The 27158-nt window shown below is 37.8% G+C and overlaps 1 protein-coding gene across 9 annotated transcripts in view; it reads right to left on the reverse strand.

The window, feature by feature from the left end:
* The window catches only part of TUSC3 (tumor suppressor candidate 3), a 231473-nt gene that overhangs the window by 59163 nt on the left and 145152 nt on the right, over positions 1 to 27158 (reverse strand). Inside the window, exon 7 of one of the 9 annotated variants that reach the window (XM_050802179.1) lies at positions 2807 to 15186. The exons of the other annotated variants lie outside the window; for them this stretch is intronic. Coding sequence (XP_050658136.1) covers positions 15142 to 15186 — 45 coding nt within the window. The 3' untranslated portion in view covers positions 2807 to 15141. Of the gene's footprint in view, positions 1 to 2806; positions 15187 to 27158 lie in introns of those variants that run through there. 9 annotated transcript variants of the gene reach the window in all.

Below are 27158 nucleotides of genomic sequence, written 5' to 3' on the forward strand. Positions count from 1 at the left end.
CCTCTAAAGTTTCTCTTTAATAACCACTTCCAGCAGTTACAAACTACCAAATATAACTACTATATAAAATGTAGTGCCTGTATTGTAATGTAGAAATTTCTGATAATTAAAACACTTTCTGGCTGGAAATAGCGATGAGATGTCATTTTTTACAACCCTCTATCTTTAGATGATGGCATAATAACTTCAATAAAATTGGGGTTCAAAAATCAAAATTTAAAAACAACAAATATACTGGTACACTTGTTATTTACACAAATTTACTTTATGGATTAATCATTCAAATCCTTTATAAGTGTGTTTGAGGTAAAGAACTACACAATTCTATCCTCATATTCCAATAATAGAGCATTTTAAGTTGTACAATGCAATTTATACAGGCTGTCTTCAAAATGCTCTGTACCACCAATAACGTATCTCATGCTGAGTACATGAAGTAGACGTTACTGAAAGTTGTTCTTAATTGTGTAAGACGTCTGTAGCTTCAATGAAGAGGTAATATCCTTCAAGGTGCACTTTCACTAAAATAAAACTTAAATCAGTAAGCCATTAACATGCAACTGGTATTTGCTTAAGTACTTTTCAAACGAGACCAAGGGTGTGAATAAGTGACCAATTATTTTCATGAGAAATATGTTGAACAAGTGTCAACTGAATATTAATGCTCTGTTAGAGGCTGATTGAGTCCCTCCCAAAAATTCTTAAGTCCTAAACCCCCAGTACCTCAGGATATGACTATTTGGTGAGAGAGTCTTTAAAAAGGTAGAGTCTTTAAAGAGGTCATTAAATGAGGTCACTAGGATGGGCCCTAATCCGATATGACTGGTAAAAAGATATCAAGACACAGACGTGCAGTGAGTAAAGACCATGGGAAGAAGCAGGGAGGAGAAGGCAGCCATCTACAATCCAAGAAGAAAGACCACAGAACAAACTCGCCCTGTTGACTCGTGGGTCCTGTAGGCTTCATAATCTTGAGCAAATACATTTTCTGTTGTTGGAACCATCCAGTCAGTGGTACTTGTTACGGCAGCTCTAACAAACTAATACATCTATTACAACTGACAAAATTATGCTAGTTTTCTTAAAATCTTTTAATCGATGCCACTAATGCCTTATGTTTATTGTCAGCATTCTTTTGAACAATAATAGCAACAGTATGCTTAGATTTTACTTTTAAAAATGTTAATTTTAACTGGAAATGCTTACACGCATGTAAATTAAACACATGTATTATATATACTTGCAAGTGTAAATATGTGTGGAAAAGCATAGAAAAGAAATGAGAAGAGACCACATTAAACTGTAAACCAGTGTTACCTTTGGAATGAGTATGATAAATTGGGAAGAGAACAACGAAAGGGAGGCTTTTATGTTTTCTTTTATATAGTTGCGTATTCTTTGAATCTTCTACGACTTTTACAAAAAAGCATTTGTGGATTATTTGGGATCAACATGTTCTTTAAAGAAAAGCAAAAATATTTACTGTTGCCATCAAGTTTGCAATATACTAGAAAAATAAGAATTACTTATAAATGCTGTGGACATCCATCTGATTTAATGACATGGAAATACCTGGTGACCTTAGAGAGTGTAATTATCAATGGAGCTACAAATAAAGGAGCCAGACTGAACTGTGCTGTGGAGTGAACCAGAAATGAAGAAACTTAATGGACACAGATAACTCTTCTAGCAGTTCACACAGGAAACAAGGTCATCTAAAGTGATCTTTACTGTGACCTGTGAAGACGAGAATAAAGGTGTGCAGTTGAGAAACTTTAGGAACAAATACTGTGGAATGTATTAAATCAAAACGTTATTTCTGACTTTCTACAGTATTTTACAAGTAGCAACAAAGCAGACAGTAAAGCTTAAAAGGATTGGGGATTGGCAAGGAAGATACGGTTGAAAAGAAAGAGGATTGAGATTCTGGAGCAGGAAATCTTAGTGTCCTTTGGAGACCACGTAAATCCTTTTAAAAGGCGTGATGGAAATGGGAACATAAAAGAGATCTAAGAAAACGGCTAAGGAATAAAGATCAAAATAAGCAGGAATAAGAGAAGGTGAGAAACTGAAGTTAAACTCAATGATGTGAATTTCAAGTTGAAGATCTTGGTTTTGGAACTGTTACATGTTTTTATGAGGTTTCAAATGGTTCTGAAAAGAGCAGGTTAAGTGGAATGAACAGGTAGTGACAGAAGTTAAAGAGAAAAACGATAATACAAAGATAGTTTGCTAAAAGAATCAACAGCATGAGTACTCTGAACAAAAGCATTAAAACAAGGATTATGTCTGAAGATGAGGAATGAATTACATAACCTTTAAAAGTCCCTTAAGAGCCTCTAATCTTATTTTTCAAATAAGCTATTATTTGAAATATTTTTCAATATTTGTAAAGTAAGACTGTATTTTCTAAAAATACTATTAATAAGATATATTCAATCCTAGAAAATAAAAATTATGTGAAGAAACTGTGCACAGCAACTTAATATTTTTTCTTCTTGGAAGGAAAACATTAAAAATCAAGGTCTGAACAAATCACAAAAATAATACTTATCAAGTTCATAAAGTTAGTGTCTTGTTTATTATTTCCTTTCAGTTCCTAAAACTATAGTAAAAACCTGACAATCAAACTGGGGATGGCAGGGAGGAGGAAGCTATATATTTTAAAATATACTCTGAAATTGTAGAATAACTCTAATTGTCAACTAAAATTCTCAAATGGAAAGCTTAAATATACAGGTAAAATATATTTGCAATTAGCATTATCTTTATGGATATAAATAAGATACTATTGTTCACGAAAAGTTATTTTCTTGAGCAGATCAGACAAAACAGGTTATATCTTTAATATGCTTAGTAAACCATGTCTACACAGTGCAATGGTAAATTCTCTAAGTATGATGCTGAACTATCACAAATTCCAAAGTTAAGAATCTTAATGCTTAATGCATTAATGCGATTTATACAAATATATATACATACAACAAATACACACACACACACATACCTTCTTGTTTCTCTAAAACCTAGTAACTAACCTCTTTTCCGAGATAAGCTTTTGGTTTAGAAAAAGTAAACTAAATTATCAATGGCATAGATCCTTTGAAATTATGTTCATCCTTTCAGTCTTCTAAATAATATTTGAAAAAAAGAGCAGAATCTTCTATGCCTAATGAAGAAATTCTAGGAATCCTACAAAAGAAGGGAGAGAACCCTTAAGATATTGCCTCAGCTTAAGTAGGTCAACATCGAGGAAAATCTTATAGGAATTTTTCAGGAGAAATGTTTCATTACTTTTCATTGCCAAGGAAAATGCTGGTAGTGAGAGGGGAGGACAAGAACAAGGGAAAGTGAAGAAAATGGAGGTAGTAGTTTGGGGACTACTGTTTTAATCTCTACATTATCAGAGAGAAGCCTGAATTTAGATCAGAAGTTCTTACTTTACTATACGTAAAAGTCAGGAGACCCTTGAGGGGTGACTTGGGTGGAAGATATGTTAACTGCAAAGGAAAGAGAAATTCTGGAATGCAGACAAAATTCCATTTCTTGCTTTGGTGCTAGTTTATATATATATATAGATTCACTTCATGCAAATTACCAAGCTGCACATTTATGATTTGTGCATTTTTATGCCTATATATAAGGATTCTGTAGAAATTTCACTCAAATAACCTGGGAATCTTGCTACAAAGGTGTATTTCTGGATCCCGTTTTCTGGAATCTGCATTTTAATAAGTAGCCTGGGGGTTTGCTCAGCCAACCTCTGGAACATAACTGGAAAAATGACAGTGGAGAGGTAAACAACTATTTCCTTTTTCATGTCAGCTATATATTTTCCTGCCATAGGAATTTCTGGACCATTCAATGAATCTGCTGATTTTAAGCCGCAGATTGATTACTCATTGTAGAATGAAGGCCCTTGTTGGGTCCGAACTCATTTCCACCCCCACTCTTCATTTTATCTATTGGGTCCGAACTCATTTCCACCCCCACTCTTCATTTTATCTAGGCTGAAACAGCACGAGGCCCTATACTAAGAAAACACAAAAATGAGGAAATAATTATTTCTGACTTCACAAAGTTTAAGTTTACACTCCAGCTTAAATAACTGTATATTATCTAAACTACAAGCCAAGCAAAAAATTAGGTAGCATAAGTGGTAGCAAATAAAGCATTATTCAATGAAGAGGAAGGGTGGAGAAACAGACAAAGTTTCTTGGGAGAGATCATCACAGGATGATTCTAGCCTCCAGATAAAACCTAAAGTAAGATTTCAGTAAACAGAAGAAAAAGGAGGCAGGACTTTGAAAAGGGCAGGGAGGAAAGCACTAAGGTAAAAAACAGTATAGACTGTAGGAAGTCCACCAGGAGGGAAGAGGCTGTCAGTACATTTGGAGGGACCCTGGAATAGGAGAGAAATAACGAATTTTGTTAAGTATAAGGAAGGCACGGAAGACTTTTGAACAGAAAGGAGATGTGATAACTGGAAAAATGTCGTTTTAGGAAGCTGAATCTGAATGCCATAATTTAATGGATTGCAACAAGGAAAAGATGTAGGTGAGCCAGTCTGCTATATTAAAGTGATTAGGAATCTGGACTATGCAGTTAGATAGGTCTAGTTCCAGTGGAACCCTATTTAAATTAAGCTACCTAACCTCTCTAAGCCATATTTTCCTTACCTAATTGGGAGATAATAGTGGCAATTTCATATAAGGACTGAAGGAGACAACACACAAAGCTCCTAACACTTTAGAGGTATTTATCATCATCATCATCATCATCGTCCACATTTTCACATCATTCAGGCTTTCCCCATGCTCTTAGATATGGAGTATATAAATGTCTCAATGGGAGTTTCGTCTGGAGCTCAATTCTGGCTGGGAATAATGAGGAAGTCAGGGGGAAAAAATGAAGAAGGCATAAAATACATGTAAGAATATGGATTAACCAGAGCTAGTTCAATCAGCCAAAGAAGAGCGAGGAAATATGTGAAATAGTCAAAATATACAAAATCTAATTTCTCTAGCAGGACTCATCTCATACTTGGATTGGGATAAAAGCTTTCAAATTGGCACTCCTCCAGTCTTTTATTTTCTAAAAAGTACAAGAACTACATATTACTGTTGAGCTAACATTACTAACAAAAAACTTTTTTCCAATAGTAACTAATTAGCTGTGCAGTGAATACAAATTTACCTACCCGATCTTCCAAGACAGGTTATGTTGGATGCAGGATACCTTCCCAAACATAATACAATCTAACATTTGGCTATCCTCTCTCTTCTAGTCAGGCTCTTTCCTGTATAAAAACACCATTTTTACATCTGCCTTCCAGTCGTAATGATAACTGTTAGTTGGAGTTCTATCTTCTTTTGAACCAATTCAAATATAATTTATCAAATCTAAATTAAGTACTACTTTGTCAATTTAGATCAGAAGTTGTTAATTTACTATACATAAGACTCAGGAAACCCTTTTTATAGCACCTAACTCCACACAGATCTTTTTCTAATCTGAAATTCTGATGTATTTATCAGTCAGAATCATCAAGTTTACACACTGATTTGGATTGTTTTCTGTTTCACTTTTATCAGTATCATGACTCCAGGAATCTCATAAAGATCTTGAAATAGAAGCCATGATTATAATCTCCAAAGTATCTAGACTAATGCTAGACAGAAAGCATTATTAAATAAACACTGATTGACTGTTTAACCCAATTCTTTATTTAAAAATCTTTCTTCCCCACCAAAATTGTTAGTTATGGCATATGTTATCAACTTGCTTCCAAAAGCTTTCTCAAAATCATTTCAACCCTCTCTTAACACTGCTCACTGAACCACAGATGAGGCTTAATAATCATCACTCTTAAATCACTACCACACTTTCATTTAGGAAGCCATTATATGTTACTTCTGTCTTCAAACTAGTCCTTTAAGTCTTTCAGTCTTGTGTCACTTTTCTAAAATACATATCTGCTCATGCACCTCAAAGGTTTACAGGCTTCTGGTACCCAAATGCCTACAGCAGAGTCTAAACATCTTCTGTGGCACACAAGGTTTTTCTCAATCTATTCCCAATCAACTTTCTCAGTATTTCCTCCAATTGCACTTCATTTATTCCATTTCCTCTAAATTTACTACCCTGAATCTACCAATAACTTTACATGCCTCTAGGCCTTTGGGTATTTTCTTTACTTTCTTATGCTACTCTGCCCCGTGTAATGAGATTGAATCATGTCCGCCTCCAAAAATTAACTTGGAGTGTGACCTTATTTGGAAACAGATTTAATTAGTTAAGGATTTAGGTGGGCCCAAAATCCAATGAAAGTATCTTTACAAGAGACAGAAAAGGACACACAGAGAAGCACAGAAGAAGGGAATGTGAAGATGGAGGCAAAGACTGGAGTGGGGCATCTATTAATACAAGCCAAGGAACGCTTGGCTTCCTTCCTCAGAACCTCCAAAAAAACCAACCCTGATAATCTCTTGATTTTGTACTTCAGCCTCCTGAACTGTGAGAGAACAAATTTGTGTTGTTTTAAAGTTACCCAGTTTGTGGCATTTTGTTGTGGCAGCTGTAGAAAATTCATACACCCAGTGATGCACATGTCAAATTCTCACTTAAATGTAAACATCTAAGCTTTTCCATTTCCCTTTCCACATCTCCTATAGAGTCATCTAGGCAATAAGCTGCTGCTCCATCTCTGTTCCCACAGAAGTACATTCAACATTATATTTGATTGTCACCAAGCTGCATGGCTGTTGTCTACTTACATATCATTTCCCCTACAGGCCTGGGAAAATATCAAGAGAGAAAAATGACTTGTGCTTTGATTTCTGGTATTTAGTGGTGGTGTTTGTCCTAACAGATGGTCAAAAATGACTTGCTAAAATATAAAAAATATAGGTTTAAAAAACATAAGGCCCAAAACTTACACATTCTTCTCCTGTACTCAATCGATGAAAAGACATGATGGGACTCTTTACTACAATGCTTATTGCAGAAGTACAGGACAGGAAACAAAAGTCCAACATAACCAAATTTCAGATTTCTTAAATGTAAATTTTAACGCTTATTGAGAATAGCTTCGCATAAGCATTTTCAGCTGTATATGCATTGACATTACCAGTTCAATTACTTTATGTAGGCATTATGAAAGTGGCTGCATCTCAAAAAATACTATCTGACATAAAATTAGGTTAGTTTCACAGACTTTTAGTATACTACTAACCAATGGTGATAAAGCTTTGAGACATAGTAACTCAAAAAAAGTTAGCACTCAGAAAAAAATATAGAGCCCAAAACCCATAAAGTATACTCCTTTTATAGCAACAAATGATAACTTATGACTCAGTGATCAGAAGTAGCATTTCTCTAATTATCAGTTCTTTATGTTGCTCTGGATGGCTGAATCAACTTCATGTGCCCTACAACTTAACTTCCCAAATTTAAAAGGACAAAATAGTAAAAGAATAAAGTTGATAGCTGAAATACATGCTTCTCTAGAAGTACTTTAATTTTCTAAAATGTCATTGTACAATGGAAGAGTGCTTAGAAAATGCTCATGATCATATTTGTACAATCAAGAGTTCAATGTAGTTTGTTTCATCCATACAGAAGGCATAATTATTTTCAAGTTATGAAATATTTATTAGTATATTAACATCTTGTATTAAAATCCACATTTCAGTATGAGCAACACGAAATTGATAATACTGTTATCTTTTCTCCACTCCTGCAAATAGAATTTCAGAGTGGAAGCTTCTTCTATTGACATTTCAAACCCTTTTTAAGTATTCATATTATGACTCCGACATCTGTTTGATAACAGCAAAGTCATGAAAAAAGTTTGAAGGGTACTTTCTTAATTGGCTTACTTAAAACCAATATTTTAATATCTAATTGGATGTTCTTGTTAGATTATGAAAAATCTTTCTTTCATTTCCTGAGGAAAGCACTGCAAAAGAGAATGCTGCTCATGAAAAATAACACTTTATTTTCCTTTGCTTCCTTAATTGACTTATTGACAACATAAATGCAGAGAACACTATTAGGCTCTCAAATGAAAATACACAGTAAACACACAAATATATACCAAAATATACCATATATATGCAATAATAGTAATTTATTATTTACTGAAAATTTAGGGAAACATTATGCAATATTCTACTACATCAGAAGTACTGAGACAATAGGAATTAACACTCCTGTCTCTAGATTACAATCTGGTTTAATTAGGTACAAAGGGTAACTATTTTTGTTAGACTCACAGCTAAAATTTGAGAGATCCAATCATGTATAATATGAGTATCTTTAAAGAGTACTTAACTGGAATCTAAAATCCAAACTTCCAAAATATAAGAAAACAAGTAGTGAAAAATGGATGCCTCTGTTACGTCACAGCACAGAGATTCAAAATACGCTAGCAAGAAAGGCAGCAGAGTTTTACCTGATAATATGTAAGTCGTAAAGCATGAAGGAGGGGATAAGAACCAAAAGAAAAGCTATTTCTGTCATACCTAGAAACTCTGACGGACTGAAGATGGCCCACCTGCCATCATCATTGGGCTGAAGCAGTATTACACAGGATAGATGCACAAAAACCCACTAAATATCGAAGAGATGCACAAAGACCTTGTTTCTTCCACTCTATCACACAGAGTCATGCTCAAGGATGTTCGAATTCAGCCTTCTGAGAAACTTGTATGAGAGCAAGCTATCAGCACTTTGTGAAGAATCATTTTAAAGGTAAGTCTGGTAGCTCTGACATATTACCCACCAAAATTGGTTACATACAAGAAAATATTTTACTCAGTTTATAAAAAAATTTATTTATATACACTACACATTACTGTTAGGTCATCAATCTAATTTAATGGAATACTATAGTCATTCTGATTTCTACAAATGGTTTCATAAAAATGAATAGATTTTGGATTGGTTTTCCATAACAAAAATTTGAGCAGTCTTCTTGTTTAATTAGTTTTTGTTCCAAGTAAATCTGTTTTATTTTAAACAAATATACCACTGTGAAACTCCACTCATCCTAAGAAGCTAAGAAAACATTCCAGCAGTGCTTCCTTTCATCATCAAATCAATGTCTCTGTACTCTTTCTTTAATATAACTGTTTTGGTAACTATGGCTCTAATTCCTGTTGTTAAGAAGGTCCAAGAAAAAAAAAAAATCATGCCCCCAGGGCATTTTAAATTATCTTTCAAGAAATGGGTCATGAAAATACAAAGATGTAAATAATAATAATACACTAATAAAATAAAGGTATAAAATATAAGATGCCATAGAGAAACCTAATAAGTTATATAATAAGTGATCCAAATAATAAGGGCTATTTTTTTTTAAAGAATATAGGATTAACAAAGGATTCTAACTGCTTTGTGATTAACTTGTTATGTGCTTTTGGGCAAATTACTCAACCCTTTTGATTCCCAATTTATCTACAAATTCAAACGTAAGAAGTAATGATCCTTCCTATTGTAAAACTCTCTGATAGCAAAGTTAGGTCAATACAGGAGGAAACAAAGCTCATTCTATTTACATCCCAAGCATCATGTATCTGCTGCTAAAAGGAAAAAGAGGGGAAGGATTGGATGTACAGACAGACACAGGGGCGGTGGGTTAGGAAAGAGAAAAGAAAAGAAGAAGAAAGTTTCCTTTAGTTGGTATTTATGTGTTCTGTGGAGAAGCAGCGTTACAGTCTAGTTTAGCAGTTGCCATAAACTGAATGAGAATAACCAATAAAGCTATGTAGCTATCTTTCTCAAAAGCAAGTGATTTTTAAAATGTCGGATTCTCTCTCTCTTTGGCTTGATATCCTTCAAATGGCTTCCACATCACTAAGATTAAAATTCAAGGTCCCTAACAGAGTTTACAAGACCTTACATAGAACACATGTCAACCTATGCTCTTGCCCCTGCCCCACAGCACAGCACCCTGTCACTGTCACCATATCTACCACTGTCTTCCTCACTCTCATTACTACAATCATACTGGCTTCCTTGCTATTCCAAAAAATAATCCAAAAAACCATTAAGAATGTTTCCACTTTGGGGCCTCTGCACTTGCTGTTCCATCTTCCAGATACTATATAAATCACTCTCTCATTTCCTTCAGGTCTCTGCCTACATGACTTCTTTTCAGAAAGGCCTTCTCAGAACACTATAAAAAAGCATTCTCCTCAACCTTCTATCAGTCTGCTTTACTTTTCTCAAAGTATTTACTACCACCTCACATATTTGCTTTTTCACTGTGTGTCCCCTGGCTAAAATAAAAGCTTTTTGAGGTTATAACTTTATCTATTTTGTTCATCACTTGTTTTGCAGTGCCAAGCCAGACTGCTTAAGGCAGCATACAGCAGACACTCTGTAAACTTCTGCTGAGCGACTGAGCTAATGAATACAGTGCTATGGCTTGTATGTTTGTTTGTCCCCTCCAAATCTCATGTTGAAGTTGGAGGTGGGGCTTGACAGCAGGTGTTTGGGTCATGGAGGACTTGGTGCCACCCTCCCAGTAATGAATGAGTTCCGCTATTAGTTCCCATGATTTAAGAGACTCCGGCACTTCCTCCTCTCACTCGCCATGTGATTGCTACACATGCCGGCTTCCCGTAACTTCCGCTATGAGTGGAAGCAGCTCGAGGCCCTCACCAGAAGCAGATGCTGGTGCCATGCTTCTTGTACCGCCTGCAGAATGGTGACCCAAATAAAACTCTTTTCTTTAAAAATCACCTAGTCTCGGTATTCCTTTATAGCAACCCAAATAGCCAAAGACAGCAAGGCTGCCCAAAGCTGTTATTTTCAATATCACTAATGAATATTTTTAAAATGTTAAAAACAAGACCAGCTTCAAATTCTCCAACTCAACTGCAACCCAAAGTACATTAAATTTGAAGAAAAAATTCCCACTTAGAAGGGTTCAGAAAAGGAAATTAGAAGTATAGAGTAGCTGGAATATGTTATTTGTTTTACCTCTATTTCTGTAATATTGAAATCTATAATTAATTAGGCTCAAGTCACAAATCTCTTTAAAGTTTATAGCTATACTAATGTCCCCTGATACTTCCTCTACAACATTCTTGAATTCATAAAGAGTTTAGAAAGACACTTTCTTCCCTAATAATAGCAAGCTATGCAACTAAAATGAGATTCTATAATCATTTGGGGAATCAACATGAAAGAATCTCAGCAGTTCTTCCCTATACTACGGTTTAAGTTAAACAAACAGTAAGACAGCCTCACTGCTACCTCCATTGCATGGCTGTTGTTTGTTTGTTTAATTAGTAAACAGGGACAGTATATTTCTTGGCATCATGCACAGAAACAATTTCACCTCATCTTCTGAAACTCTCAATCACTATAAACTATGCCTAGCAATGCTGAAACCAAGTGAACCATGATGAAGCTATTAGAAAAGCTAAAAAGAAGTTATGTTTTTTGTTGTTGTTGTTGCTTGTTTGTTTCAATTTGTTACTTTAAGTAATATAAGTCTGGTACACAGAAAGAAAGGTAATACTTTCACTCCTCCCTGTTCAGAATGCATCTGGAGAATAATATTCAACTTGAACACTGCAGGTATTAATGGTGACACCGACAAACTGGAGGGCAAAGCAGAGAACAGAAATCAGGATAGTGAGACTCTACCAATCTGTGGCATGATGACTGCTGAAAGAGCTGGAAATAGATTGCCTAGAGAGTCCAGTGTGAACGCCCACCTCAAATATTTGTTCAGCTGATATGCGAAACCTGGAAGGTATTTATACCATGAGATTCCAGAGGGAGGAAAGCAAGCACTATTAAGCATTTCAAAGGAACGGTTTTCAGCTCCATATATGAAACATTTTCTCAACAAATAAAGCATTCTAAAGCTACAATTGGCTGTCTCCCGAGAAAGCAAGTTCCCTATCTAAATTGTTTAAGAAGAGGCTCAAAACTATTATTTAATACTGACGTTTATAAAAAGGGTTCTTACTCAAACAGAAGATTCTGGCTGTGGTAACATTAGAGTCTTTTCCATCTGAAATATCTATGAAAAGTCTTTTAAGAGTACATGCCAGAGTAAACAAAAAGAGTCTACAGAAGGAAGCCCCATCAGGCCGAGAAAACAGGCTCTCTTGATTTTGTTCTCCACACAGCCCTGATTGGTCCCTTATATAATAGCTCTTCCATTCTCATCCCATTTCCATTACCTTGGAGTGGCCTTAAAAATCTCAAATTCATCAACAACCTCTTATCTCTGAGAACTGAGACCATCTGTGTCAACATGACTTACTAGTTTGTTAACGGAAATCTTTGCCTGGCAAAGATAAGACTATAAACCAAAAAAATAACCTACTGTTTGCTTCAAGAAATTCTCACAGATCAATTTATCAGAGACAACAGTCCATACACCTGGATAAACAGCTTACTTTAAGACTCTTGCCTTAGTGTCCAACAAACCTAAACTGTTCCGTCACAGAATTTGCCTAATCCACATAAGCTGCCTGTCTTAAAAAGCCCACCTTAAACCATTTAAGCGCAGATCCCAAAGCCCTATAAATATCCTTCTTCTACTTCTTCCTTCTGAAACACTGCAAAGTTTTTCTTACTGCAGTTACATTCTAATACATATGGCTTTGCTTTATTAACAGATCGATGACAACTGTGGGGAATTCAGCATCTCCATGCACCTACTTCTGTACTGAACCATCAAACAACCCCCAAACCCAAAACGGCTACTATATCGACTACAAAATTAACTTCCTTCCTGCAGCACTATTCTTATATTATTCTATGGCAACATTTTAAAAATAAAACACACACACACACGGTATTTTACAAATCATCTTCAATTTCAAAAGTACGTTAAGTAGAACTGTCCAGACACATACTATGTGATTCACTTTATGGTAACTTCAAGCAAAGGCAAGGCAATCTATGGTGATAAAAATCCTAACAGTGGCTTCCTATGAGGAATGGCAGGTGTACATGCAAGAGGCCCTGAGGAAATTATGTGGGGGAATAAAAAGGCTTTATATTGATTATTACAGAGAAATATACACTTATTAAAATAGGCATTTAAGATCCATGTATTACACTAGTTGTACATTTTACTTCTATAACATTTTTTAAAGTCCATTTAAGATTTCTAATTCCAGACAAGATGAATGGAGGTACTTGTGTCTGTCTCTCTGGTTAAATACTGCCAAGCACCCTGGATATCACATACAAAACAAACATAAGATTCTGAAAGGCAGAGAGAAGAAAGCATACAGAATAGGGATCTCCGGACTAACACTATGATTCTTACTTAATATATCCTGGACTGGATGTTACTGGAGAAGCGGGCAACCCAGAAACACCAACAGGCAAAGTCAAAAAAAAAAAAAAAAAAGCTCCAGCCATTCTCTCTAGCCAAAGGACCAGAAAAGGGACAACAAACATTCTCTTCAGACAAACACTGAAAGAGACATCTGTCTCTGTCAGACAAACAGTTTCTTAGGTAACTGCCCAACACCACTCTTTCTTCACATCATTCCATGATTTCCTACTGCTCAGATGATTAGGAGCAAATTACCACAAAGCTTTCAAGGTCCTTCATAATCTAGTAACAAATTATCTTTCTAGTCTCATTTCTTAACACTCACAGGCACTAACCACATCAAATTACTCTCTGTTCCCTCAACAAGGCATATGGCCTTTGTTCATTCTGTCCTCTCTATCTTTCCACTTGTCCATTAACTGAAGAAATTTAATTTTTTTCCTATATCCAGCCTAAGGAAAAAGCTCTTTCACTCCTACTTACTCTATTCACACAGCACTTTGCTTATATTATGATTATAGCTAGTCTCATATTCTATCAGAAATTATCTGTAGAATCACCTACAGCCCTGAATAAATTGTGAACTTCACAAATACAGGAATTGAAACCAGAATATTATTACATCCCCAGAGCTACAAAGAGGGAAAAGCACACAGCAGTTATTCATTGAATTGAATTAAATAAATGACTCGAAGTGTGAGTATGTCTGGTGGAAGAGCATGACAAACTTTTTCCTGAGTCAGTGCAACTGCCTTTCTGGACCCAGAGATTATTTGGAGTTGAAATGTATTTGGATTTAGAATTTCATACCCTAAGCTGCTGCTTTCACTGTAATCTTGTCCTGTTTTCAAACTAAGGAATACGCAAAGGACAGGGTATTTAATCTCTACAACTAATAATAGATTCTATTCAAAAGTAGATAATAAAAAGATTATAAAAAGATTCTCATATTGCAGTATTGGAATGCCCTTTCTGCTGACTCAAGTCCTGTTTATTAAAAAATGGGCTAGGGAGACATAATATAGAGGCTTTTGCAGATGCTTATATAATTCTTGCTTCTATAGCACTTGTTGAAAGCCTAACCACTTGGCCAAAAAAATCTATTTCAAAAGTTCTATTTAACCTCTAAGTGCTTTATAAAACATTGAATTAGACTTTTCCTGTACACTGCCCTAAACAAAGTCCATACTCTTTGTAAACTGCACTAAATCTAACAAGCAACGAAGTATTCCAGTGGCTTCTCGCTCTTGTCAACTTCCTCATCTTTCAAACTCATATTGAAGGGAAAATGTCATGTGCTATCAGGATCTAAAGTTGATTTGAAAATACAACTATTAATAAGGAAATTACTTGCTGCATATAATCTTATTACTGGAGCAAACAGCATTTTTTAAAAGTCACATCAATTATATCAGATCATATGACCATTGTTAATGCTAGGTTTTATGGTAGATTCTGAATACTGACAGATGGAGACTAAAATCCAAGTCGTCTGTTTTACTACCATCAATGAAATAGTACAGAGAGAGCAAGAGGAGTTGTGAGAGAGTGAAGTCTAAAAGTTTCAAGAACTACAGTGAATGAAAGCTCTAGGAGAAAATGAAAAACAATGAGAATGCCTTCAGCAATGACTTAATAACCAGTAATGAAATATACATTACAATTCACTGAATAGTTGTTACAGTTAAATGACTGCTAGTTATATTTACAATGTATTTTAATAAAATTGCTAACTTAAAATAGGCTGAAGATGGCTGCCCATGGTTGGCTCACCCCTGTAATCAGGGCACTTTGGCAGGCCAGTATTGGAGTATCACTTGAGGCTAGGAATTCAAGACCAGCCTAGATGATACAGCAAGACCCTGTCTCTACAAAAAAAAAAAAATTTTTTTAATTAGTTAGGCATAGTGGCATGCACCTGCAGTCTCAGCTACTAAGGAGGCTGAGGTGGGAGGATGGTTTGAGCCTAGGATTTTGGAGTTATAGTGAGCTGTGATCATGCCACTGAACTCCAGCCTGGGCCACAGAAGGAGACCCTGTCTCAAACAAAAGAAAAGAAAAGAAGAGAATGGTCCATGCTTTTAGAACTTAATATGTTAACTGATAAGCAAACTGGAGAACAATAAAGGTTTCTATTTGTAAGCAACAGAAGAGCATAATGAAGATGTATCACAGTCAAACATATAAAAAAATTTCATTTTCACCTAGTAATGAGAGAATGGCATAGAAAAAATATCTTAAATATCTAATATTGTCAGATACTCTAATTAACTAATAGCAAATATTCTGAGATGTAATAGTATAAACAATTTAGGTGCCGTAGAGATTACCTTGATAACATAATAAAGACATTTCTAAACCATAAATGAGGTTTGAGGCAGTCTCATATAATGGGAAAAGCATTCCTGAAGTTGAAGTTGAGTTTACATTTTGAACCTAAAACTACAACTTAAGGATTTAGTAAGTATATAAACAGAAAATCAAGTCTCAGACGCAATATACAGTTACTACTTATTTCATAATTGATTGTTTTCATACATTTAGTGAAAGAAATTGTAAAGTCACCTAACTTACAGAGTTTTTAACAGATTTTTGCAGAATTTGATGTAGAACACAATAATTTTATTCCTTGGCAGAAATAAAATGTTGCTTTTCACAGTAATTGCTAATTTGGGAGAAAATTACAGCATTTTTGCATTATTAACATAGCAGCTTTGCTAGACATCTATTATAAAATTCATTTTAGGAACAAGGCTTACTTTGAATATTATAATCTTCAATAGTATTTTTTAAGTTTCATTTTTAGGGATAAAATAAAAGAGTATAAGTTATAGTAAAGAAATATTTTAAATTGTTTTTAAATTTGTATGGTATATATTAACTTTGTATTTCAACACACAGTTTGGGGTAAACCAAATTAAATATATTTTGGATAAGTCCAAAACTTTTCAAAGATATTAAGCTCTGGTATACCCTGTATAAGGTAATTTATTAACTAGACTAAACATTGATATTGTTAGATAGCTAGAAATAATTTCACAAATAATAATCTTTGCATTGTATATAGTAAAGTCTCCTAGTTACTACATAAATAAAAATAAATGTAAAACAATTTCTCAAGTTACTCCAAAAACAGGCAAACAAAAACAAAGTCCTTTACATTTTATAAATACATAGGAAAACACAGGCAGCATTATGACCTAAACAGATAATAAACATAACCCACTAGGTCTGGTCGTTTTACATGCACTTTCTTTGGCTCATTCATTCATTCATTCAACAGATATGTGCAGCCTTACAGAGAGAATTATAAAGATGAGTAAAATTCTGATTCTGTGGTCAAGATATTTGCATTTGAGAACGTTGTAGCAATACAGCCAACTAGACCCCCAGCACTTGGCTCCCTCACAAAGACAGCCAAAACCTATGAAAACCTCTGGTATATAGCAAAGGCTGTGCAAGGAGGAAAGTTCATAGCCCTAAATGCCTACATCAAAAAGTCTGAACGAGCACAAACAGACCATCTAAGGTCACAGCTCAAGGAACTAGAGAAACAAGAATAAACCAAACCCAAACTCAGCAGAAGAAAGGAAATAACCATGATCAGAGCAGAACTAAATGAAATTGAAAGAAAAAAATACAAAAGATAAATGAAACAAAAAGCTGGTTCTTTGAAAATATAAATAAAACTGATAGATCATTAGCAAGATTAACCAAGAAAAATAGAGACAAAATCCAAACAAGCTCAATAAGAAATAAAACGGGAGATATCACAGCTGACACAATTGAAATACAAAAGATCATTCAAGGTTACTATGAACACCTTTACATACCTAAACTAGAAAATCTACAGAGATGGCTAAATTCCTGGCAAGCTGCAACCCTCCTAGCTTATTTGATACCCTGAACAGCAGCAAGATTGAAATGGTAATTTAAAAATTACCAACAAAAAAAAGTCCAGGACCAGATAGATTCACAGCAGAATTCTACCAGACATTCAAAGAAGAATTGGTACCAATTCTACTGACACTATTCCACAAGACAGAGAAAGAAGGAACCCTCCCTAAATCATTCTATGAAGCCAGTATCACCCTAATACCAAAACCAGGAAAAGATATAACCAAAAAAGAAAACTACAGACCGATATCCCTGATGAGCACAGGTGCTAAAATTCCTAACAAGATGCTAGCTAACTGAACCCAACAACCTATCAAACAGATAATCCACCTGAACAGATGATCAAGTGGGTTTCATACTAGGGATGCAGGGATCCAGGCACACAGTGTAAACTGTCAGTGAATCTACCATTCTGGGGTCTGGAGAATGGTGGCCCTCTTCTTACAACTCCACGAGGCAATGTCCCAGTAGAGACTCTGTGTGAGGGCTCTGACCCCACATTTCTCTTCCACACTGCACTAACAGAAGTTCTTCATGAGTGCCCCACCCCTGCAGCAAACTTCTGCCTTGACATCCAGGTGTTTCCATACATCCTCTGAAATCTATGCAGAGGTTCCAAAACCTCCATTCTTGACTGCTGTGTACTCACATGCTCAACACCACATGGAAGCTGCTGAGGCTTGGAGCTTGTGCCCTCGGAATCCACATCCTGAGCTGTACCTTGGCCCCTTTTAGTCACAGCTGGAGCAAAAAGGACACAAGGCACCAAGTCCCTAGGCTGCACATGACACAAGAACCCTGAGCCCAGCCCTTGAAACCATTTTTGCCTCCTAGGCCTCTGGGCCTGTGATGGGAGGGGCTGCCGTGAAGACCTTTAACATGCCCTGGAAAAATTTTCCCCATTGTCTGGGGGATTAACATTCAGCTCCTCATTATTTATGCAAATTTCTACAGCTGGCTTGAATGTCTCCTCAGAAAATGGGTTTTTCTTTTCTATCTCATTGTCAGGCTGTAAATTTTGTGAACTTTTATGCTGTGCCTCCCTTATAAAACTGAATGTGTTTAACAGCACCCACCTCACTTCTTGAATGCTTTGCTGCTTAGAAATTTCTTCCACCAGATACCATAAATCATCTCTCTTGAGTTCAAAGTTGTGCAAATCTCTAGGGCAGGGGCAACATGCCACCAGTCTCTTTGCTAAAACATAACAAGAGTCACCTTTGCTCCAGTTCCCAACATGTTCCTCATCTCCATCTGAGACCACGTTAGTCTGGATTTCTTTTTTTTTTTTTTTTTTTTTTTTTAATTATTTATTATTATTATACTTTAAGTTGTAGGGTACATGGGCATAACGTGCAGGTTTGTTACATATGTATACTTGTGCCATGTTGCTGTGCTGCACCCATCAACTCGTCATTTACATCAGGTATAACTCCCAATGCAATCCCTCCCCCCTCCCCCCTCCCCATGATAGGCCCCAGTGTGTGATGTTCCCCTTCCTGAGTCCGAGTGATCTCATTGTTCAGTTCCCACCTATGAGTGAGAACATGCGGTGTTTGGTTTTCTGTTCTTGTGATAGTTTGCTAAGAATGATGGATTCCAGCTGCATCCAAGTCCCTACAAAGGACTCAAACTCATCCTTTTTTATGGCTGCATAGTATTCCATGGTGTATATGTGCCACATTTTCTTAATCCAATCTGTCACTGATGGACATTTGGGTTGATTCCAAGTCTTTGCTATTGTGAATAGTGCTGCAATAAACATACGTGTGCATGTGTCTTTATAGCAGCATAATTTATAATCCTTTGGGTATATACCCAGTAATGGGATGGCTGGGTCATATGGTACATCTAGTTCTAGATCCTTGAGGAATCGCCATACTGTTTTCCATAATGGTTGAACTAGTTTACAATCCCACCAACAGTGTAAAAGTGTTCCTATTTCTCCACATCCTCTCCAGCACCTGTTGTTTCCTGACTTTTTAATGATTGCCATTCTAACTGGTGTGAGATGGTATCTCATGGTGGTTTTGATTTGCATTTCTCTGATGGCCAGTGATGATGAGCATTTTTTCATGTGTCTGTTGGCTGTATGAATGTCTTCTTTTGAGAAATGTCTGTTCATGTCCTTTGCCCACTTTTTGATGGGGTTGTTTGTTTTTTTCTTGTAAATTTGTTTGAGTTCTTTGTAGGTTCTGGATATTAGCCCTTTGTCAGATGAGTAGATTGCAAAAATTTTCTCCCATTCTGTAGGTTGCCTGTTCACTCTGATAGTAGTGTCTTTTGCTGTGCAGAAGCTCTTTAGTTTAATGAGATCCCATTTGTCAATTTTGGCTTTTGCTGCCATTGCTTTTGGTGTTTTACACATGAAATCTTTGCCCATGCCTATGTCCTGAATGGTACTACCTAGGTTTTCCTCTAGGATTTTTTATGGTATTAGGTCTAACATTTAAGTCTCTAATCCATCTTGAATTAATTTTCGTATAAGGAGTAAGGAAAGGATCCAGTTTCAGCTTTCTACTTATGGCTAGCCAATTTTCCCAGCACCATTTATTAAATAGGGAATCCTTTCCCCATTTCTTGTTTCTCTCAGGTTTGTCAAAGATCAAATGGCTGTAGATGTGTGGTATTATTTCTGAGGACTCTGTTCTGTTCCATTGGTCTATATCTCTGTTTTGGTACCAGTACCATGCTGTTTTGGTTACTGTAGCCTTGTAGTATAGTTTGAAGTCAGGTAGCGTGATGCCTCCAGCTTTGTTCTTTTGACTTAGGATTGTCTTGGAGATGCGGGCTCTTTTTTGGTTCCATATGAACTTTAAAGCAGTTTTTTCCAATTCTGTGAAGAAACTCATTGGTAGCTTGATGGGGATGGCATTGAATCTATAAATTACCTTGGGCAGTATGGCCATTTTCACAATATTGATTCTTCCTATCCATGAGCATGGTATGTTCTTCCATTTGTTTGTGTCCTCTTTGATTTCACTGAGCAGTGGTTTGTAGTTCTCCTTGAAGAGGTCCTTTACATCCCTTGTAAGTTGGATTCCTAGGTATTTGATTCTCTTTGAAGCAATTGTGAATGGAAGTTCATTCCTGATTTGGCTCTCTGTTTGTCTGTTACTGGTGTATAAGAATGCTTGTGATTTTTGCACATTAATTTTGTATCCTGAGACTTTGCTGAAGTTGCTTATCAGCTTAAGGAGATTTTGGGCTGAGACAATGGGGTTTTCTAAATATACAATCATGTCATCTGCAAACAGGGACAATTTGACTTCTTCTTTTCCTAACTGAATACCCTTGATTTCTTTCTCTTGCCTGATTGCCCTAGCCAGAACTTCCAACACTATGTTGAATAGGAGTGGTGAGAGAGGGCATCCCTGTCTTGTGCCAGTTTTCAAAGGGAATTTTTCCAGTTTTTGCCCATTCAGTATGATATTGGCTGTGGGTTTGTCATAAATAGCTCTTATTATTTTGAGGTACGTTCCATCAATACCGAATTTATTGAGCGTTTTTAGCATGAAGGGCTGTTGAATTTTGTCAAAAGCCTTTTCTGCATCAATTGAGATAATCATGTGGTTCTTGTCTTTGGTTCTGTTTATATCCTGGATTATGTTTATTGATTTGCGAATGTTGAACCAGCCTTGCATCCCAGGGATGAAGCCCACTTGATCATGGTGGATAAGCTTTTTGATGTGTTGCTGAATCCGGTTTGCCAGTATTTTATTGAGGATTTTTGCATCGATGTTCATCAGGGATATTGGTCTAAAATTCTCTTTTTTTGTTGTGTCTCTGCCAGGCTTTGGTATCAGGATGATGTTGGCCTCATAAAATGAGTTAGGGAGGATTCCCTCTTTTTCTATTGATTGGAATAGTTTCAGAAGGAATGGTACCAACTCCTCCTTGTATCTCTGGTAGAATTCAGCTGTGAATCCATCTGGTCCCGGACTTTTTTTGGTTGGTAGGCTATTAATTATTGCCTCAATTTCAGAGCCTGCTATTGGTCTATTCAGGGATTCAACTTCTTCCTGGTTTAGTCTTGGAAGAGTGTAAGTGTCCAGGAAATTATCCATTTCTTCTAGATTTTCCAGTTTATTTGCGTAGAGGTGTTTATAGTATTCTCTGATGGTAGTTTGTATTTCTGTGGGGTCGGTGGTGATATCCCCTTTATCATTTTTAATTGCGTCGATTTGATTCTTCTCTCTTTTCTTCTTTATTAGTCTTGCTAGTGGTCTGTCAATTTTGTTGATCTTTTCAAAAAACCAACTCCTGGATTCATTGATTTTTTGGAGAGTTTTTTGTGTCTCTATCTCCTTCAGTTCTGCTCTGATCTTAGTTATTTCTAGCCTTCTGCTAGCTTTCGAATGTGTTTGCTCTTGCTTCTCTAGTTCTTTTAATTGCGATGTTAGAGTGTCAATTTTAGATCTTTCCTGCTTTCTCTTGTGGACATTTAGTGCTATCAATTTCCCTCTACACACTGCTTTAAATGTGTCCCAGAGATTCTGGTATGTTGTATCTTTGTTCTCATTGGTTTCAAAGAACATCTTTATTTCTGCCTTCATTTCGTTATGTACCCAGTAGTCATTCAGGAGCAGGTTGTTCAGTTTCCATGTAGTTGAGCGGTTTTGATTGAGTTTCTTAGTCCTGAGTTCTAGTTTGATTGCACTGTGGTCTGAGAGACAGTTTGTTACAATTTCTGTTCTTGTACATTTGCTGAGGAGTGCTTTACTTCCAATTACGTGGTCGATTTTGGAGTAAGTATGATGTGGTGCTGAGAAGAATGTATATTCTGTTGATTTGGGGTGGAGAGTTCTATAGATGTCTATTAGGTCTGCTTGCTGCAGAGATGAGTTCAATTCCTGGATATCCTTGTTAACTTTCTGTCTCGTTGATCTGTCTAATGTTGACAGTGGAGTGTTGAAGTCTCCCATTATTATTGTATGGGAGTCTAAGTCTCTTTGTAAGTCTCTAAGGACTTGCTTTATGAATCTGGGTGCTCCTGTATTGGGTGCATATATATTTAGGATAGTTAGCTCTTCCTGTTGAATTGATCCCTTAACCATTATGTAATGGCCTTCTTTGTCTCTTTTGATCTTTGATGGTTTAAAGTCTGTTTTATCAGAGACTAGTATTGCAACCCCTGCTGTTTTTTGTTCTCCATTTGCTTGGTAAATCTTCCTCCATCCCTTTATTTTGAGCCTATGTATGTCTCTACGTGTGAGATGGGTCTCCTGAATACAGCAGACTGATGGGTCTTGACTCTTTATCCAGTTTGCCAGTCTGTGTCTTTTAATTGGAGCATTTAGTCCATTTACATTTAAGGTTAAGATTGTTATGTGTGAACTTGATCCTGTCATTATGATATTAACTGGTTATTTTGCTCATTAGTTGATGCAGTTTCTTCCTAGCCTCAATGGTCTTTACATTTTGGCATGTTTTTGCAATGGCTGGTACCGGTTGTTCCTTTCCATGTTTAGTGCTTCCTTCAGGATCTCTTGTAAGGCAGGCCTAGTGGTGACAAAATCTCTAAGCATTTGCTTATCTGTAAAGGATTTTATTTCTCCTTCACTTATGAAACTTAGTTTGGCTGGATATGAAATTCTGGGTTTAAAATTCTTTTCTTTAAGAATGTTGAATATTGGCCCCCACTCTCTTCTGGCTTGTAGAGTTTCTGCTGAGAGATCTGCTGTTAGTCTGATGGGCTTCCCTTTGTGGGTAACCCGACCTTTCTCTCTGGCTGCCCTTAAGATTTTTTCCTTCATTTCAACTTTGGTGAATCTGGCAATTATGTGTCTTGGAGTTGCTCTTCTCGAGGAGTATCTTTGTGGCGTTCTCTGTATTTCCTGGATTTGAATGTTGGCCTGCCCTACTAGGTTGGGGAAGTTCTCCTGGATGATATCCTGAAGAGTGTTTTCCAACTTGGTTCCATTTTCCCCCTCACTTTCAGGCACCCCAATCAGACGTAGATTTGGTCTTTTTACATAATCCCATACTTCTTGCAGGCTTTGTTCGTTTCTTTTTCTTCTTTTTTCTTTTGGTTTCTCTTCTCGCTTCATTTCATTCATTTGATCCTCAATCGCTGATACTCTTTCTTCCAGTTGATCGAGTCGGTTACTGAAGCTTGTGCATTTGTCACGTATTTCTCGTGTCATGGTTTTCATCTCTTTCATTTCGTTTAGGACCTTCTCTGCATTAATTACTCTAGCCATCAATTCTTCCACTTTTTTTTCAAGATTTTTAGTTTCTTTGCGCTGGGTACGTAATTCCTCCTTTAGCTCTGAGAAATTTGATGGACTGAAGCCTTCTTCTCTCATCTCGTCAAAGTCATTCTCCGTCCAGCTTTGATCCGTTGCTGGCGATGAGCTGCGCTCCTTTGCCGGGGGAGATGCGCTCTTATTTTTTGAATTTCCAGCTTTTCTGCCCTGCTTTTTTTCCCATCTTTGTGGTTTTATCTGCCTCTGGTCTTTGATGATGGTGATGTACTGATGGGGTTTTGGTGTAGGTGTCCTTCCTGTTTGATAGTTTTTCCTTCTAACAGTCAGGACCCTCAGCTGTAGGTCTGTTGGAGATTGCTTGAGGTCCACTCCAGACCCTGTTTGCCTGGGTATCAGCAGCAGAGGCTGCAGAAGATAGAATATTTCTGAACAGCGAGTGTACCTGTCTGATTCTTGCTTTGGAAGCTTCCTCTCAGGGGTGTACTCCTCCCTGTGAGGTGTGGGGTGTCAGACTGCCCCTAGTGGGGGATGTCTCCCAGTTAGGCTACTCAGGGGTCAGGGACCCACTTGAGCAGGGAGTCTGTCCCTTCTCAGATCTCAACCTCCGTGTTGGGAGATCCACTGCTCTCTTCAAAGCTGTCAGACAGAGTCGTTTGCGTCTGTGCAGAGGTGTCTGTGTGTCTTAGTTTACTGTGCCCTGTCCCCAGAGGTGGAGTCTACAGAGACAGGCAGGTTTCCTTGAGCTGCTGTGAGCTCCACCCAGTTCGAGCTTCCCAGCAGCTTTGTTTACCTACTTAAGCCTCAGCAATGGCGGGCGCCCCTCCCCCAGCCTCGCTGCTGCCTTGCCGGTAGATCACAGACTGCTGCGCTAGCAACGAGGGAGGCTCCGTGGGTGTGGGACCCTCCCAGCCAGGTGTGGGATATGATCTCCTGGTGTGCCTGTTTCCTAAAGCGCGGTATTGGGGTGGGAGTTACCCGATTTTCCAGGTGTTGTGTGTCTCAGTTCCCCTGGCTAGGAAAAGGGATTCCCTTCCCCCTTGCGCTTCCCAGGTGAGGCAATGCCTCGCCCTGCTTCAGCTCTCGCTGGTCGGGCTGCAGCAGCTGACCAGCTCCGATCGTCCGGCACTCCCCAGTGAGATGAACCCAGTACCTCAGTTGAAAATGCAGAAATCACCGGTCTTCTGTGTCGCTGGCGCTGGGAGTTGGAGACTGGAGCTGCTCCTATTCGGCCATCTTGCTCCGCCCCCCCGTTAGTCTGGATTTCATTGTTCATATCACTATCAGCATTTTGGTCAAAGCCATTCAACAAGTCTCTAGGGAGTTCCAAACTTTCCCACATTTTCCTGTCTTCTTCTAAAGCCCCCAAACTTTTCCAACCTCTCCCTCTTACCAAGTTTCAAAGTCACTTCCACATTTTTGGGTAGCTTTTCAGCAACGCCCCAATCTACTGGTACCAATTTACTGTATTTGTCCATTTTCACACTGCTGATAAAGACACAAGAAGAAGAAGAGGTTTAATGAACTTAAGTCCCACTTGGCTTGGGAGGCCTCACAATCATGGCAGAAGACAAGGAGGAACAAGTCACGTTTTAATGGATGGTGGCAAGAGAGAGTTAATGCAGGGGAACTCCTCTTTATAAAACCACCAGATCTCGTAAGACTTATTCTATCATGAGAACAGCATGATAAAGACCTGCCCCCATGATTCAATTATGTCTCACTGGGTCCCCCCCATGACATGTGGGAACCATGGGAGTTAAATTCAAGATGAGATTTAGGTGGGGACACAACCAAACCACATCAGAGGGTGCTAACTGCGTGCCCTCCTGTGCCCAATCTTTCTTTCCACTGACACCACCGCTGCGCTGACACTAGTGGCCTTGCCCCCAATGCTGCACTGCTACTGCTGCCTGTGTGAATGGAGGGCACCAGTCCCATGCCCAAAAGATCTCTGCCCCTGCTCTGGCACTGGCAATGGTGCAAACACATGCTTGGATGCCAGCACACCCAACACCTCAGCTTGGCCAAGGAGCACGCACCCCGCCAGGCTGCTGCTGCTGCTGCCATGAGTAAACCAGCACAAATCTCACTGCCATCTTCCCATCAAGCACTTTGGCTGACACCACTCATGGGAGTGTTGTGACCAGCTATCTGGGAACAACTCACCCCCTCTAGTAATCAGGAGGAACCAGAGAACAAAGCTAGAGCCTGAAACCAGCGCCCCAGAGTTAGGGCATGCAGCTCGGGAGACTTCAGCTAAGCCATGGTCCCCCAAAATCTTCCAGCAACAAAGCCAGTCAACCAAACCCACCTTATACCATAATCAAGGCCCCAAGGATATCACAGAGGATAAAAGAACAAAAAACTCATCCAAAGGATGGTAACTTGCAAGACTGAAAGGACATCAGCCCGCAAAGATAAAAAGAAACCAGCGCAAGAACTCTGGCAATTCAAAAAGCCAGAGTGTCTTCTTACCTCCAAATGACCACACTAGTTACCCGACAATCATTTTTTTTTTTTTTTTTTTTTGTATAGAGCTTCTCTCTTGTTGCCCATGCTGGAGAGAAATGGCATGATCTCGGCTTACTGCAGCCTCCCAGGTTCAAGTGATTTTCCTGAATCAGCCTCCTGAGTGGCTGGGATTACAGGCGCACGCCACCACGCTTGGCTAATTTTGTATTTCCAGTAGAGACAGGATTTCACCATGTTGGCCAGTCTGGTCTCAAACTCCTGACATCAGGTGATCCACCCGCCTCGTCCTCCCAAAGTGCTAGAATTACAGGCATGAGCCACTGCGCCTGGCCAACATGGTTCTTAACCAGGCTAAAATAACAGAAATACAATTCAGAATATGGATAGAAACGAAGATCACCAGGATTAAAGAGAAAGTTGAAACCCAGTCCAAGGATTCTAAGGAATACAATAAAATTATACAGGAGATGAAAGACAAAATGGCTATTTCAACAAAGAACTAAACTGAGGTAATAGAGCTAAAAAACTCAAAGAATTTCAGAATACAATCACAAGTATCAACAGCAGAATGGAGCAACCTGAGGAAGGAATCTCAGAGGTCAAAGACTGGCTCTTTGAAACTCATTCAGAAATGAAGAACAAACAATAAAGAAGAATGAACAAAACCTATGTAAAAAATGGGACTATGTAAAGCGACCCAAATCTACGACTCATTGGTGTCCCTGAAAGGGAGAGAAAGCAAGCAACTTTGAAAGTGTATTTCAGGATATCTATCATCCATGAAAATTTCCCCTAGCCTGCTAGAGGGGCCAACAGCCAACATTTAGAGTCAGGAAATGAAGAGAACCCCTGTGAAATGCTATACACGATGACCATCCCAAGACACACAATCATGAGATTCTCTAAGGTCAAAATGAAAGGAAAAAAGTTAAGGCAGCTAGAGAGAAGGGCCAGATCACCTATAAAGGGAACCCCTAATAAGGCTTAAAATAGCAGAAACCCTACAAGCCAGGAGAGACTGGGGACCTGTATTCAGCATTCTTAAAAAAAAAAAAAAAAAGAAAAAAAAGAACTAACTAACTTCCAACCAAGAGTTTTATATCCAGCCAAATTCAGCTTCATAAGCAAAGAAGTAAAATCCTTTTTGGAAAGAAAATGCTAAGGGAATTCGTGACCACCAGCACCACCTTAAAAGAGGTTCTGAAGGGAGTACTAAATGTGGAAAGAAAATATCATTACTGGCCACTACAAAAATATACTTA

This window comes from Macaca thibetana, chromosome 8, assembly GCF_024542745.1.
Source record: "Macaca thibetana thibetana isolate TM-01 chromosome 8, ASM2454274v1, whole genome shotgun sequence".
Lineage (NCBI taxonomy): Eukaryota > Metazoa > Chordata > Mammalia > Primates > Cercopithecidae > Macaca > Macaca thibetana.